This window comes from Trachymyrmex cornetzi, unplaced genomic scaffold (assembly GCF_001594075.2).
Source record: "Trachymyrmex cornetzi isolate Tcor2-1 unplaced genomic scaffold, Tcor1.1 scaffold25, whole genome shotgun sequence".
NCBI classification, from domain to species: domain Eukaryota; kingdom Metazoa; phylum Arthropoda; class Insecta; order Hymenoptera; family Formicidae; genus Trachymyrmex; species Trachymyrmex cornetzi.
This window is the reverse complement of record NW_017297166.1, coordinates 1,918,418-1,932,308: the sequence shown is the minus strand read 5'-3', so window position 1 is coordinate 1,932,308 and position 13,891 is coordinate 1,918,418. Positions and strand designations below refer to the sequence as shown.

General features: G+C 32.8%; 2 protein-coding genes across 5 annotated transcripts in view; both read left to right on the top strand.

Moving 5' to 3' along the window:
- LOC108761537 (furin-like protease 1, isoforms 1/1-X/2) overlaps positions 1-13,891 on the top strand; it is a 244,819-nt gene that overhangs the window by 198,967 nt on the left and 31,961 nt on the right. For all 3 annotated transcript variants that reach the window (XM_018508144.1, XM_018508142.1, XM_018508141.1), the window contains exons 2-5: positions 5,153-5,371; positions 5,879-6,007; positions 7,102-7,267; positions 8,246-8,418. In XM_018508144.1, coding sequence (XP_018363646.1) covers positions 5,174-5,371; positions 5,879-6,007; positions 7,102-7,267; positions 8,246-8,418 — 666 coding nt within the window. In that variant the 5' untranslated portion in view covers positions 5,153-5,173. The remainder of the gene's footprint in view (positions 1-5,152; positions 5,372-5,878; positions 6,008-7,101; positions 7,268-8,245; positions 8,419-13,891) is intronic.
- Positions 1,305-3,786, top strand: LOC108761539 (uncharacterized). Of its 2 annotated transcripts, none has more exons than XM_018508146.1 (2): positions 1,305-1,482; positions 1,726-3,786. In XM_018508146.1, the coding sequence occupies exon 2, from the start codon at positions 1,838-1,840 to the stop codon at positions 3,614-3,616; it is 1,779 nt and encodes a 592-aa protein (XP_018363648.1). In that variant the 5' UTR covers positions 1,305-1,482; positions 1,726-1,837; the 3' UTR covers positions 3,617-3,786. The 2 variants fall into 2 exon arrangements, with proteins under 2 accessions (XP_018363648.1, XP_018363649.1); XM_018508147.1 differs by lacking the exon at positions 1,305-1,482 and adding an exon at positions 1,506-1,630.

Here is a 13,891-nt window from a genome sequence, read left to right as displayed (position 1 = left end):
TTTAAAATTTATTTATTGTCAGTTTTGGGGCATCCTATAGAAAGAATAAATTTAATAATTACGACGTTTATACTGAAAAAATATTAAATTTTAATAAATGTTTGAGCGTCAGTTTTTTTTGTTATGTAAATATTTATTATAAATAAATTGTTTACTATAAGTAAATATTTACTTACATTAGTATCACACACACACACACACACACACACACACACACACACACACACACACACACACACACACACACACAATTTCCATAAAAAAGCACATAGTATAATCTTCTACATACCTAAGTGTGAAAAATTATTAGTTTGTTATTTATATATATTTTTACAGTATAAAATTTCACAAAATATTTTTTAATCAAAATATATATTTTATGAACTGGCGCGCGATTTTATTTTACAAAAAATCCGTCCGATATATTTTATATACATTTAGCTTATAATCAAAAATTATAATGTAAACAGATCAAATGAAAATTATTGCCTGTATATTGACGTAATATGAAGCTCCGAATACGTGTCGAAGATCCAATGAAATTGGCGCAACCACGACAGTTTGCGTGGACATAAACTAATGACAACGTTATTCCTTGAGTTTCCGAACGGAATTCACCAATCAATATCCTCGTACGAGTTCTCAAATCAGATAATCCGGAGACTGAACCACTCATAATGAATCTGATCGATTGAATTGGGACATCGCGTATGTGCGACGACACATATCGAAGATGAACCTGAAACGCGTCGCTAAAGCAATTTAGTCGCGGATTCTAAACCACGGTAGCGGCGTCGCGAATAGAAAGTTCGGAATGGAATTCACACGACCTCGACTACGATTCTAGAGTTCCCCGAATTTTGGTGGCAATTAGGACCGATGTTCAATGGACGATCTCCGGCCGACGGATGGCACGACGAAGTTACGAGAGGGACTGGAAATTAGTTTGGGCGTCGAAATGTGTGAAATGATAGTGGTGAATTGTGATATTTATATTGTAATTCTATTATAAATCGAATATTTGTACATGCATATATGTATATGTATGTTCAGCATTGTAAATTTAACACGTATGAACATTGCAATATCGATGGAGCTCCTCTTATTGCGTACTTCAATCGTTCATTTAACTTTTACTCAGCAAATTGCACACGTTTGATACGTGTTGCGTCAAAATTTCCAGTAAATACAATAATTTTCGAAATTCAAATAAATTTAAATGTATTCTTTTTGGACCGTGAGTCTACATGTTATTTTTGCACGACTTTTTTTATTAACTACATCAAATGGTTGACGCCGTCAACCATCATCGTTTTATTTTATCTGATAATATTTTGACATTTCTAAAATGTTACTTCTATCTTAATAAGCGAAAAATTGACGGCAGAAAAGCATTGAGGAAAGTAACAAGATCAAAGTCCAACTATAGAAATTCTACTCTGAAGCTTCCAGTGAAAGATGTTGGGAGCTTACTGGCGGAAGGTAAAGTCACGTTGGAAGTCTTAACTTACACCAAGCAAAATGTGTGTTAAAAGAACCGTAAAGATTTAACTCATACATTTTATACGGAGATAGTACTCTGCAGTCAACCATCTTATATTTATTAAGAAGCCTGGCTTGTGTTTATTGAGTAAGCTTTCAAAGAGAGAGCAAATTCAATATTATACAAACACACTTCGAAGATTTTATGTCTCTTACGTAAATAATACGTCTCTTCTCATCCAGGTATCCGCAAAGACGATTTCATTGACCACATTCATTGACGAAACTAAAAAGGCTGTCAGAGAATTTTATCAAAGAAGAACCTCATTCGCCTCAATAGAGCAAGATTTGCGCAATGCGTATTTTATTTAGAATCTTGACATTTTTGTCGCATGAGAAATCGCGAATGACACACGCGTTAAGCGAGTCTCTGAGAATTCCACAGAGATTACTGGCGTTACAAACTGTTCCAAATCGCATGATTTCATATCGGAACTTTATAAGAGGAAATAATTCTACAGCTGATGATTTGTTACTTCTGCAATGTAATATTAACGAAGGCATAGTTGCGCGATTTAAACGAAGGAAGAGTACGCAGTCCAGCGAAAAGGATGACTCGAAACAACACCACGAATGTATCGAGAATCATCGACAGTCTGCGGAATCCTGTGAAAAACCGCGCGAATGGCGTAGCGATGGTTATCAGATATCGACAGAAAATTATCAAAAGATTCGCAGTGACTTATTGAATCACGACGAATGTTACCAGTCGATTAAATCCAATTCCTCGAATTATTCGGACAAATCTATACCATACAACAATCAGCAAGCGTGCGAGTTACCGAAACACGAGTCTTATACATCGAAACCAGCGACTCGAATAACGTCTGAGAAATGGATTTGCGGAAAACCAGCAACGGAAAGAAAGATTTATTATAAATGCAAGCCGAAGTCGTGCATTTATCCGGACAACCGGAAAGAACCGATACATTTTCCATCGTCACGAGACAATTGGAAAGACGAGTCAAAGCAAACTGCATCTTATCCTACGCTATATTCTGAATCAGAGACTTTGTCTTTCAAAAAAATTACATCGGATGAGAAGAAAGCTTCTCTTGTTAAACATAAAATACCAAAGGAATATCCTACATCGGATCCATACGAGTATTACAGAAAACCTGATCCTCCACCGCCAAGATATCCACATTGGAGTGAAAATCCACCGTCTTACTGCGACGATTGCTTGAAAAAGACGACCCGTTCATCCCCTGTTAAAGCCTCACCAATGATCTTCATCCCTGACAAGGGACCGCGGAAATCCCGTGCGAAAGACACTGTGTCACCTCCACAGAATATTCATGAGACTTCCAGCGGGAGCCCGAAAGGAAATGAGTGCGATAGAACAGATGCCAAGGCACTTCACTTGCAGAAGAGTGGATCAAAAAAACGTAGCACGATCTCTTTCGAAGACAAATGCGCTGCTTCTTTGACAATTCCTGCGCCTAACAGAATAATGGAATCTAAAATTCAGCACTTTCCAACGCTGACGAAAGATGGACGTTGTTGCGTTGAAAAACCTGAAGAAAAATTTGTCACGCCGGACGTCAGCGATTGTAACCCCAACATGGCAAGTTTCAAATATCGATTGAGTAAATGTCCTGATGTTAAGGAAATGTGGGGTATCGGCATTAAACGCGAGCCACCTGTTGACGTTAGAGTGCGACAAGAGCAAGGAACTCTTTTGTCCGACTATAAGAAGATAAAGAGATCAGAATCGCGGCGAGAAACTACAAGAAGAAAGAAGAGATTCAAGTCGCGGGTACCGAGTAACGGATGGACACAACAGAGGTACAAGGTTCGCTTGAAGATTTTCCAGAAAAGAAATAGTCTCGATCCTTGTCTTCCGCGGATCGCCGAACTGATACAACCGCGCGGCGAAAAAATGCGATCGAAACTGTTAAAGTTTGCTGTGGACGAAGGCGAATCTTTTTCGCAATTGAAAAGCTCGTGCCCACGTAGTTATCCATCCAAGATACCGATTGCCGAGACGAAGAGTTATCCGACGAAAATGAACGAAAGCAGTTTGATTCGTAATCAATATCTGGGAAAACAATCTTGCAAAAAGCGTCGCTGAACTTTTGGAAACTACTTTTCGATGTAGAATATTTGAAAGTTGCGTTGGCAGATTGAGTCAATATTTATTTTAAGAATTTTCAAAATTTACATTTATTCTTTCAATATGTATGTAAACATAAATTTTAACAGCGTTGTAAATAAAAGGGAATATGTAATAAGCGCGAAAGAAACAGCACATTAGTAACATTATTTTAATAAAAATAAAAATTTTGATACAGCTTAGTTATATAGTTATTACAGTAAATTACATACAAAAGTAGTGCTTGCGCAACTAATGTAATTATTTTTATAATTATCTTTAAACAGTTATTTAATTCTACTAAAATGGCAGATTTTTTGTGATAACAGTAATTTCTGTGACAAAGACCGTTTAGAGTGCCCATTTAATTTATTTTACTTTTTATTTATATTAATAGGAAATAGTATAACAGCGAATTTTAAGTGAAATATATGCACGAGACATGCAAAGGTGACATTATAAAGGTGTAGAAAAGGGACATGCGGAAATGAAAAAATGCAGCTCGCGTGGCCTGAGACGGCTGCAAAAGAAGTCTGTTCGCAGCAGCTGGCCTCTAACTTTTCACGTTTATCATTATCTCACCCTCTCATCGTACACCCTTATTTTTGCACTCGGTGGAACAAACTTGCGCATCAAACGCCGTTGTTTTATGACCGGTATACATTTTCATTTCTGTCGGGAAATGATATATCTCGTAGCCCTAATAAACGCGACTCGGGATTTAGTGAGCATTTATCTTGTCTATATTGGAAATAATGGGAAAAATAAAAACGCACGAGTTTGTGTTAATCCTATTCTAATAACTAATTAGAAATCTCGTGGTAGATTTTGCATTTTCTAATTCATGTTTTCTCGATTTTTTAATAGAAATTTCATAGAATATTAACGCTGTAAAAATGTTAATAAATTAAATACGTTCATTAATTATTAATTAATTTTCGTAATGTAACTTAACAATAAGAGAAAAAAATGAGAGAGAAAGAGAGAGACAGTTGAGATTAAAATTTGTAATATAATATGTATGTAATCTTCTTAATATAATTGCACATGATGTACATTTCTTTAGAATTCTAAATTTTATTTACATATTCTACATTTATATACTTATATATTGTATACTTACGCTTATATATTGTATACTTATGTATATACTTATATACTACAATATTTATATACGCTTACACACACAATTGGTTTTTCTTTCCACATTCATTTAATGAGTTCGTAATACATACAAGCAGCGGATGTTACATCGCTCCAGTGACTCAAAATTGTTACCCATTTAGAAGTACATTAACCTGCACTCGTTTTTCTCCGTCATTGAAATTACACGCGATTAAGGGGTACGATAAAACAGCGGAAGAACGATCACTGCTTGTAATGTTCACGATTGTTAACTTCTAATTGAACATCAATGAGTAGCCTAAGTCGGTCGTTTTCTCTAACGGACTTGAAATAACGAAAACCACGGTGACATTTCACGATACTCATACGGAACTATTAACATTGTTACAGATAAATGATGATTGGTTCCACATGGAGCATCGATCCGTGGCGAAGAGGTCGACGGAACCACATCTCGAAATGCACCAAAGGCTAATGAATGACTTCAGAGTACGTCGAGCGGAGCAACAGCGGGCAAAATCGCGTACTAAAAGGGATCTTATAATCAAACGTCCGTCCAATATACTAACCATGCTAAACGATGAGAGGTGGCCTCAGATGTGGTATTTGGTAAGCAATTTTAATCAACAGCAAATAATGCGTGTTTATTTATCGGTGTAACCGCACACAATGTCTGTTGTATTACGTTGCACCGATAAATAAACACATATGGTTTTATACAGTCAAAGTATTAAAGATATAATATTAAAATGGAAAGTATAGTAGGTAATTAATATATACATATGTATATTTTTTTTTATAACAAAAAAGTACAGTTATATTTATCAGAAATACATTACCAACTTGGAAAAACGTTTGCAAGTTTACATTTAATTTAGCAATAATTGTGTACCTTCTATATTATCGATAAACGTAAAAGGTGCAATAGCGTTTTATGAAATTTTTTTAACAAATAAAGTATAAATTAAATAAATAAACAATATAATGAAAAATTAAAGAAACTACAAAGTGAGTTCAATCGATATCGAGTTAGAAAAGGCGATGTTTCCATCGTAAATGAAGACTCACGATCGGAAGTAGTGTATGTCGAAAGTATTGGATAATTTTTCTTTTCAGAATAGAGGAAAGGGGTTAGACATGAACGTGCAAGGTGCTTGGGCTGAGGGAATTACAGGAAATGGCGTCGTCGTCACAATTCTTGACGATGGATTAGAGAAAGATCATCCAGATCTGTTCAAAAATTACGTGAGTATATTTGAGTATTTTACTAACATTTTTTTTAATTTATCAACCGGATTTTTAGAAAAATGTTTTCTAGCGTAATTATAAAGCAAACTCATTTGTAATATTAAAAAGTTCTGCATTTAACTTACGTTTAAAATATTACGAACTGGAGAAGCAGTCATGTTCAAATAAATTGCGTTTTGTAATTTCTTGTGACAGTTCCGGTAATCTTGTGAAGTAGCTTTCTATTTGATTAAATTTACGCGAATAAGTAAAATCGCAATGCACTTAATATCTAGTTAATGTTGTTCGATGGACGAATGTTCGATACGTAAATACATTTGCTGACATATGAAAAAAAAAAAAACAAAAAGAAAGCAAGGAAAAGTTCTAACGGAACATACAATAGAATACGGCGGATGAAGGCATATATCACGGATGCACTGGGAATATCAGCTCTTGAACGCGAATATTGGAAGGGGGTTATCCAGCCCATGTATACGTATACCGAATTGCTATTGATTCACGGATGGTTACATTGAATGAGGCATCTGCGCACGTAGTAGAAAGTGAATCGTATTAATCAACCAATAGGCGCACGCTGCAATGGTGCGCCTTAGAGCGTTGCTCTGATTATGCGAGCTTATATCCCGTCGCATGTATTTCTCATTATGCAGATGTTGCATTAATGAAAAGGTATTAAGAAGATATCCGGATGTGCGTGATCAGGGATTAAAACATAAATAATACTTCGTTGCTCTAACGACAATAACGTCTAATTATTATAATACCTCTGTTACAAATATTATCTATTCGAAAAATCTCTTTACATTAAAAAAAAAAAACAGAAATTTATTTCGCTTACAACAATTTTTAACGTATATATAATTTTTTATTAAAATCTTTGCTAAAACTTCTCTCGCACATCCGTTTCACGATATACTAAATGTCTCTTACTTGTTCTGCGATTATCTAGGTGTACACGTGTTATATTTTTATTCGGTTAATATTCTACTTGTATATACATGTCTTTGTTCCTCATAATGAGAAAGCGGTGAACAGGATTCATGAAACGTGTGAATTTTAATTAATGTCATTCTCGGTTTCTGTTGTAGGATCCTCAGGCTAGTTACGACGTTAACAGTCACGATGAAGATCCCATGCCGAGGTACGATCTCGTAGATAGCAATCGACACGGTACCAGGTGTGCCGGAGAGGTCGCAGCCACTGCCAACAATTCTCTTTGCGCTGTAGGTGTTGCTTTTGGAGCTGGCGTAGGTGGTAAGTATTTTCTTTGAAAAGGATTATTTAATGTTTCGACTTACTTTAAGAATCAAAGAGACTTTATGTACATTTTTTAAAACTTTTTTATAGGTATAATTTAAGAGCTCTGACGAGCTATGAAAATTTTTATTTCAATCCGTGTTTTATCTTAATCTTGAATTGGACGCGAGTAATGTTAAATTTTAATTGCTGTTTTAATAAGAGCTTATTGCGCAAAAGTTCGCGTGTAAGATAAAAATAAGGTATTAAAAAACTTTTAAGAAAAAAAAGGAAGGTAAAATATTTAAGATATATTAAATCATCGGAAGTGACAGTTTAATTCCAAGCAATCACTTAAATCTATTTACAGTTCTGTTGCCAATTAACAGCAGCGAAGTCAGTGCCGAAACTCACGTTACTGTGAATAACACGTGTTTGTAATAAGCAGAATTGATATCGCGAGGTCGCATCATTTTCGAATTAGAATCGGGATTGGCAATAGCCTATTACGTGCATTACATTCGGAACTGTTCAAATCGGTGCCCAATTTCGACCTTGTAAATTGGAATTCTCTATTCCACGTACCATCGTAATTATGTAGGATAATTAACTCAAACGAGGAATCTATGCTGTTTAACAGTTTGAAAATTCCTTATATATACATGTATATGTATTGTATATATCTGAATAGAATACATTCTCAGAAAACTAGAGTTAAAGATTTGTATAGAATATTTTTATATACGTGCGAAAATTCCATTATTTACGAATATAATATGCTATCATAATGCTGTATAATATTAATGGTTAGTGCAAGTATATATATATATATATATGTATATAGTATATACATAATTCAGATTGAATTATTTAAGCATTAAAACTGTAACCATTACGCTCATTACTTCTATTGCTTATTGTTGAATTTTCAAATGTACGGTCCAGTAAAATTCTTATTGTGAATTGTTAAATTTTTATAATTATTTTTTTAAATAGGTGTTCGAATGCTGGATGGCGACGTAACAGATGCCGTCGAAGCAAGATCTTTGAGCCTTAATCCTCAACACATCGATATTTATAGCGCCTCGTGGGGACCGGATGACGATGGCAAGACTGTAGACGGTCCTGGTGAACTGGCCACCAGAGCTTTCATCGAGGGAATTACCAAAGTGAGTATTTGCTATAGAAAATTACTATTTATACTTTGCATGTAACATATAATTTTATTTAGACGTAAATTATAAAAAATTCTAAGATTTCTCAAATTTATTACTTTTTAATACAATTATATTTATTTTCGGTATTTTTAAATTTTAAAATAAAAATACAAAAGTTGGATAAAACGAATTACGTTCATATTTATTTTTAATTTAGGTTTGGTAGTTGGGTTGGCAATATTTTCTGTTAAAAAAATAGATTTATTCAAAAAATTATTTTAAGATCGAAATACTTTGTACAGCTTTTCAACAGCAACTTTCTGCGTAAATATTATATAAACTCCGTTTGCCTAATCGAGAGATTATTTATCAAGGATACTCGTAATAATAATAATCTTAATTGTCATATCTTTTTCATTATTATGTTACGAATAAGTTGAAAGGAAGTATGTCGCATGTCTTAAAGCTTCAGACTTCGACGTAGCAGCGTAATCCACTTAGGACTGCAATTTTCTTCGCTATAATTTCCCGCGCTATGACAAGATAAATGCAATTAGCTGCAAGGTACCTCCGTACGACATGGAAGCTTCTAGTTTGCTTCAAGACACTTCCTTACTTTCAAGTGTCAAGCAGAGGATTTTAAAGCTTCGCATTACAACGCTTGTGCTTTGTTAATATGTTGCACAAAGAACATTGACTACAGTATTTAAACATATTAAAATATCCCAGTTATACAGAAACTCTTGTTATTGTTCAAATAATTGATATTTTTTTAATGAAAAATTGAGAATTATAATTAAAGATCTTCTTATAGACTTCTTATAAAAAATTCTTAGAAAAGTAGAATATCTGTGACAATAATACTAATTGATAAATTATTTGATATAACGTTGTAGTACTGAAATAATGATGCGAGAAGATGGTCGTAGTGAATTGAAGATCATTACTTTCCGATTTTCCTACGGATTGGAATTTTATTTGTAATTAATCCCGTCAATCTCAATTTTTATTTGATAATGAAAAGGGAATTTAATAGCTATCCTGATTAAAGTTGACAAACTCCAAGTTCAATTATCGCCTTCCTGATTTCTTACATCTGCGCCAAAGAAATACATTTAACTCGCTAATGCTTTTCTTTGTAGAACTAAATAGACAAGAAGTTGCTTAAGTGCTGTAACTATTACAGATTTCTCGCTCAATAAGCACAGAGAAAATTTCGACATTCGTTTTTCAATTATAATATAATTACACATCGAATAATTTAAATTAATTGTAATTTTTAATATTATAATCGAGTATTCTCTCTCCTTAATAATGTATTATATATATTTTTTCTATATACATCTTGGAGTCGTAAACGTTATATCTTTTTGAATAATTACGCAAAAATTGTCTTCACTTTCCATTTTGTGATTGAAAATTCAGAGACAATCTATATTCATATAAAAACTGAGGAACCGATTCAAATTGAATTTTCTTATTTTTAAGATTGATTATTTTTATAAGTTTTAAAAAATATTATTACGTACACGCAAAAGACATACGATATTTTATCTGCTTCGAATTTCCTTTTCGAAAGCAAAATTCGCCCGTTCGTCATTAATGCCGGTTTGTACGTTCAAAACAACGTCCGAACAACGTCCCGGGATGAAATGAAATTCGTACAAATGTATCACGCAGAAGCATTCCCTGAAATCTTCCGAGTTTCAGTAGCGACAATGGCCATTGTCATCTCGATGCATACGCCTCGGCTCTTCGATCGCGTTTGCAGCGTTCCTTTATCGCGATGGCGAACTTTAGTATTGAGAGGGTCCCTACTTCAAGTAACGATCATTAAAGCGCAGATACCTAACATTAAAACGGAGCCATCAGATGCTGTCGAGAAACTTCGGTAAAGATCCTCCGTATATATGTATATAGCCCATTTCTATTATCAACTTCATTCATACGATCTTGCGTTTTATTTTATGATATAATCGTAATCAGTAATTCCACAAATATTAAAATTTCTTTTTAATTCGAGTCACTTTCGAGCTGTTGCTGGTCATTACAAGATTTTAATTTAATACTGGATACTATTGTTTGATTGATTCAATTTGCATTACACTATGTTACAATAATTTTGTATCTTGACTCATATTATATACAAAGGACTAACACGCTGGATTATCGCTGTTAAACGGGAATTTAGTTTTGAATATTTTAACTGTAATGTATTCGTTTGAACGTGGTGTGGCAAAGCTATCTCAACTTGTATAATAATCTTTGAAGAGGACTGATGATAATATAATTTTATAGAATAATTATTGTCACATCGATATGTTAGACTGTAGAATTTAATTTTTTTATTTTATTTTTATTTGTATTTACCATATATTGTACTGAAGAAGATTCTGTGAGTTGGCGAAATTTACATTTATGTATTAATTATATAAAGATAATTAAATTATCTTTATTCAAACATCTTATTTGCTTAATTATATTGATCATTATCAAAAATTCTGTATTTATTTTTAATCTTTTCGTAATCGAAATTATATTTCCCGCGAAACTTATTTAGAAATAAAAACACGATGATTTCTTTAAATATCTTAAAAATTATAAAAATTGTATAGTTATGACTCATTAAAAGCTGTGTGTTAATGTACTGGCATCTTACAGCGTTAAAATATTGACTGTTTGAAGTTACAAAAGTACCGAAAAGTACAATGTGTTCGGATTGTTACACACTACGTTGATCAAGGTCCATAATCAACGATTGATTTTCTTTGATATCGACAAAATTGTCGATGGAACGATGACAGATGTAATTCGATTAGTGAGAATGAGAAGAACTCCTTCAGTTAGACCTGATTTAATAGACTCGCTTGAGAGGTCAGCCCTCAGAAAGTTTCTAATTGGGTGCTTTTAAGCGACCGGCTTGAGCTGCGCTAACACGTATTACCATTTTAAACTCACTGCCAGCGGCGTAACTATATATAAATCATACGCAAATGTTAGTAAGATCGATACAAAGTTCGTTGAAATATATGATAACTATCGTGTGCAACATATACATATATTGCGCAAGAAATAGTATACAGGTGCATTTCCGTCGAAACTCATAAAAAATGCGCGTAATAATCTAGACAATATATGTATATAAATCACCATGTATAAAGTTCTATTTACATTTAAAGTGAATTATGATAAAAATTGTGAAAAGTGAAAAGAGCAAGCGGAAAATCTCGTTGAACAAGCAAGGAATTATCATATAATTCTATCGCCTATAAAAACGATAATTAACCAATAATATTAACTAAATTTCTGAAATTGATATAAAATACATATCACTCGCAAATTAAAAAAAATTATAATTATTGCTTCAATAGTTTATCTTTGTTTTTTGTCAAAATTATACGAAAACATTCTCGTGTATTATAGATGTGACCTATATTCGATGAACGTTTGTAAATAGGATCAATGAGTAACGCTTAAATCATTTCTAGGTAACAAATTAAATGGTAATTATACCGTCAAAACTACTTTTATCTAGTGATATCTTTTAAGATATTTTGCACAATTGAATTAAAAATCATATCTGTAATATTTTCCGGAACCAAATTTTGTTAACACACAACCAAACATTTTATGTAGTTAAAAACAAAATTAAATAGAAAAAAAATTTGGGAGTCGAGAATATCTTTTATGTTTTTAAACTTCGATTACGTTAATTTCAAATTAAATTTATACAAATAATTTATATTGCATTATGTAAATGTGTATGAACTTTTATATTACATTAGATCGTCTAGTAATTTATATTTATTAAATATTTAATTTTTAAATTATGTTTGCTTTTAGAGACGTTATAATCGAAATCTATATGTAATGTGATATTTTAATATAAGATATAATATGATATAATGGAAATTCGTATAATATAGTATTATTATCGATATAATATTTTTATAACAGTATTTTTATATCTCTAAATAATTGTCTATTTTAAAAGATGTAATAAGTTTACTTCATATCAACCAAAATGGATATAATACTAACATTCCAAGCCATTTCGTTGTTCCAACAACTATTTAGCTTTGCGCATTGTTATATACCTATATCTAACCGATTTATCTTTGTATCATATTATATACACTACCTTATATTCGACAAAGGTAGGTACGTATGGACGCTCAAAGCTTCTCCTTGGTCTGTTATCAAATTCGATAATCTCACCCTTTATAGCCGACAGAAGTGTAACTATAGAATTCATACATGTCCAATGAAATTGCGTGAGATATATACATGTATGAGTTATCATTAAATTAACTCATATACATCTTGATCTTTTATGTTTGCAATTTTATTTGATTATATTGAATCGCATAGAACAATATTTTTTTAGCGAAAAGATCGAATAGGGAAATATTTTTATAACGTTAATTTATATTATCTTAATTTTTTATTATAACCTGCATTTACAAGTTTAAAATATTAATTTGGTATAAATGGAATTATACAATAATAATAATTTTAATATACAATTATAAATCGACATTTCAATATAATCGCAGTTAACAATTGTTATACAGATCGAATTTAGCTGTCTGATACAGGCGGATACCTTATCACTTTACGATCAAATAGCTTTACTGATCAAAGGCTCGAACACTATATTGCTGAATTAGTTAACGTCGAACCTCAAAGAGAGTTCAGAGTTCGTGGTCACGCCTAGTGTACCTTAGTATCGGACGGCTGGTCTTATCACGAGATAGCTGGATCTACGGACTTGATAAAGAATGTATCTATTATAAAACTAGGCAAAATACTTCACACACAGTATACCTATACCGCAAAAAGTATTACAGAGACTCTGATATATTCACAAAAGAAAGATTCGTGATTTAACGTTATGATAAAATCTGCATATATGTATAATGAGATAGCGAATCAATATTTAAACTGCAGACTCTACTGCAATTGTCCGCAATGGTGATTAACTTGAAATTAATTTCTTGAACAATTCTTAGAATCTATTCCAAGTATAACCAGGCACGCATTATATGAATCAATCATCCCTTTGCATGCGATCTTACCAAAGATTAGAAACTCAATTGCCAAAATTTTCCTTTTAATCTTTGAATGGGGCTGCATGCAAAATATAGGGGCGTTTCTCGTTATGAAAGCTTAAGACACACAATTCAGCCTCGACCTTACGGAGACCATTAACGCTAAACACTCATCGACTTCCCAACAATGGTTTCACTCCGAATCATCTACTATTGTGTGTCTACGAGCGCACAGAAAGCAGCTTTAACATGCAAAGTGTCTCAAACTTCTAAAGCGCCTTAAGCGTTTTGAACATCTTAAAGTCAAGTACCAGTAAAAAGTCAACCGCGTCTAGAGTATTATCCGAAGTAGTAAATCCAGATCCCAAGTAGAACAAAAGCGTTGAGAAACTATTGAAAACACGTTTTTTCGTAATATTGAGTAACATTATAAA

Bases quoted from the DNA above. Each gene is read 5' to 3' on its own strand.
- LOC108761539 (XM_018508146.1), top strand. From the start codon at position 1,838: ATGCGTATTTTATTTAGAATCTTGACATTTTTGTCGCATGAGAAATCG.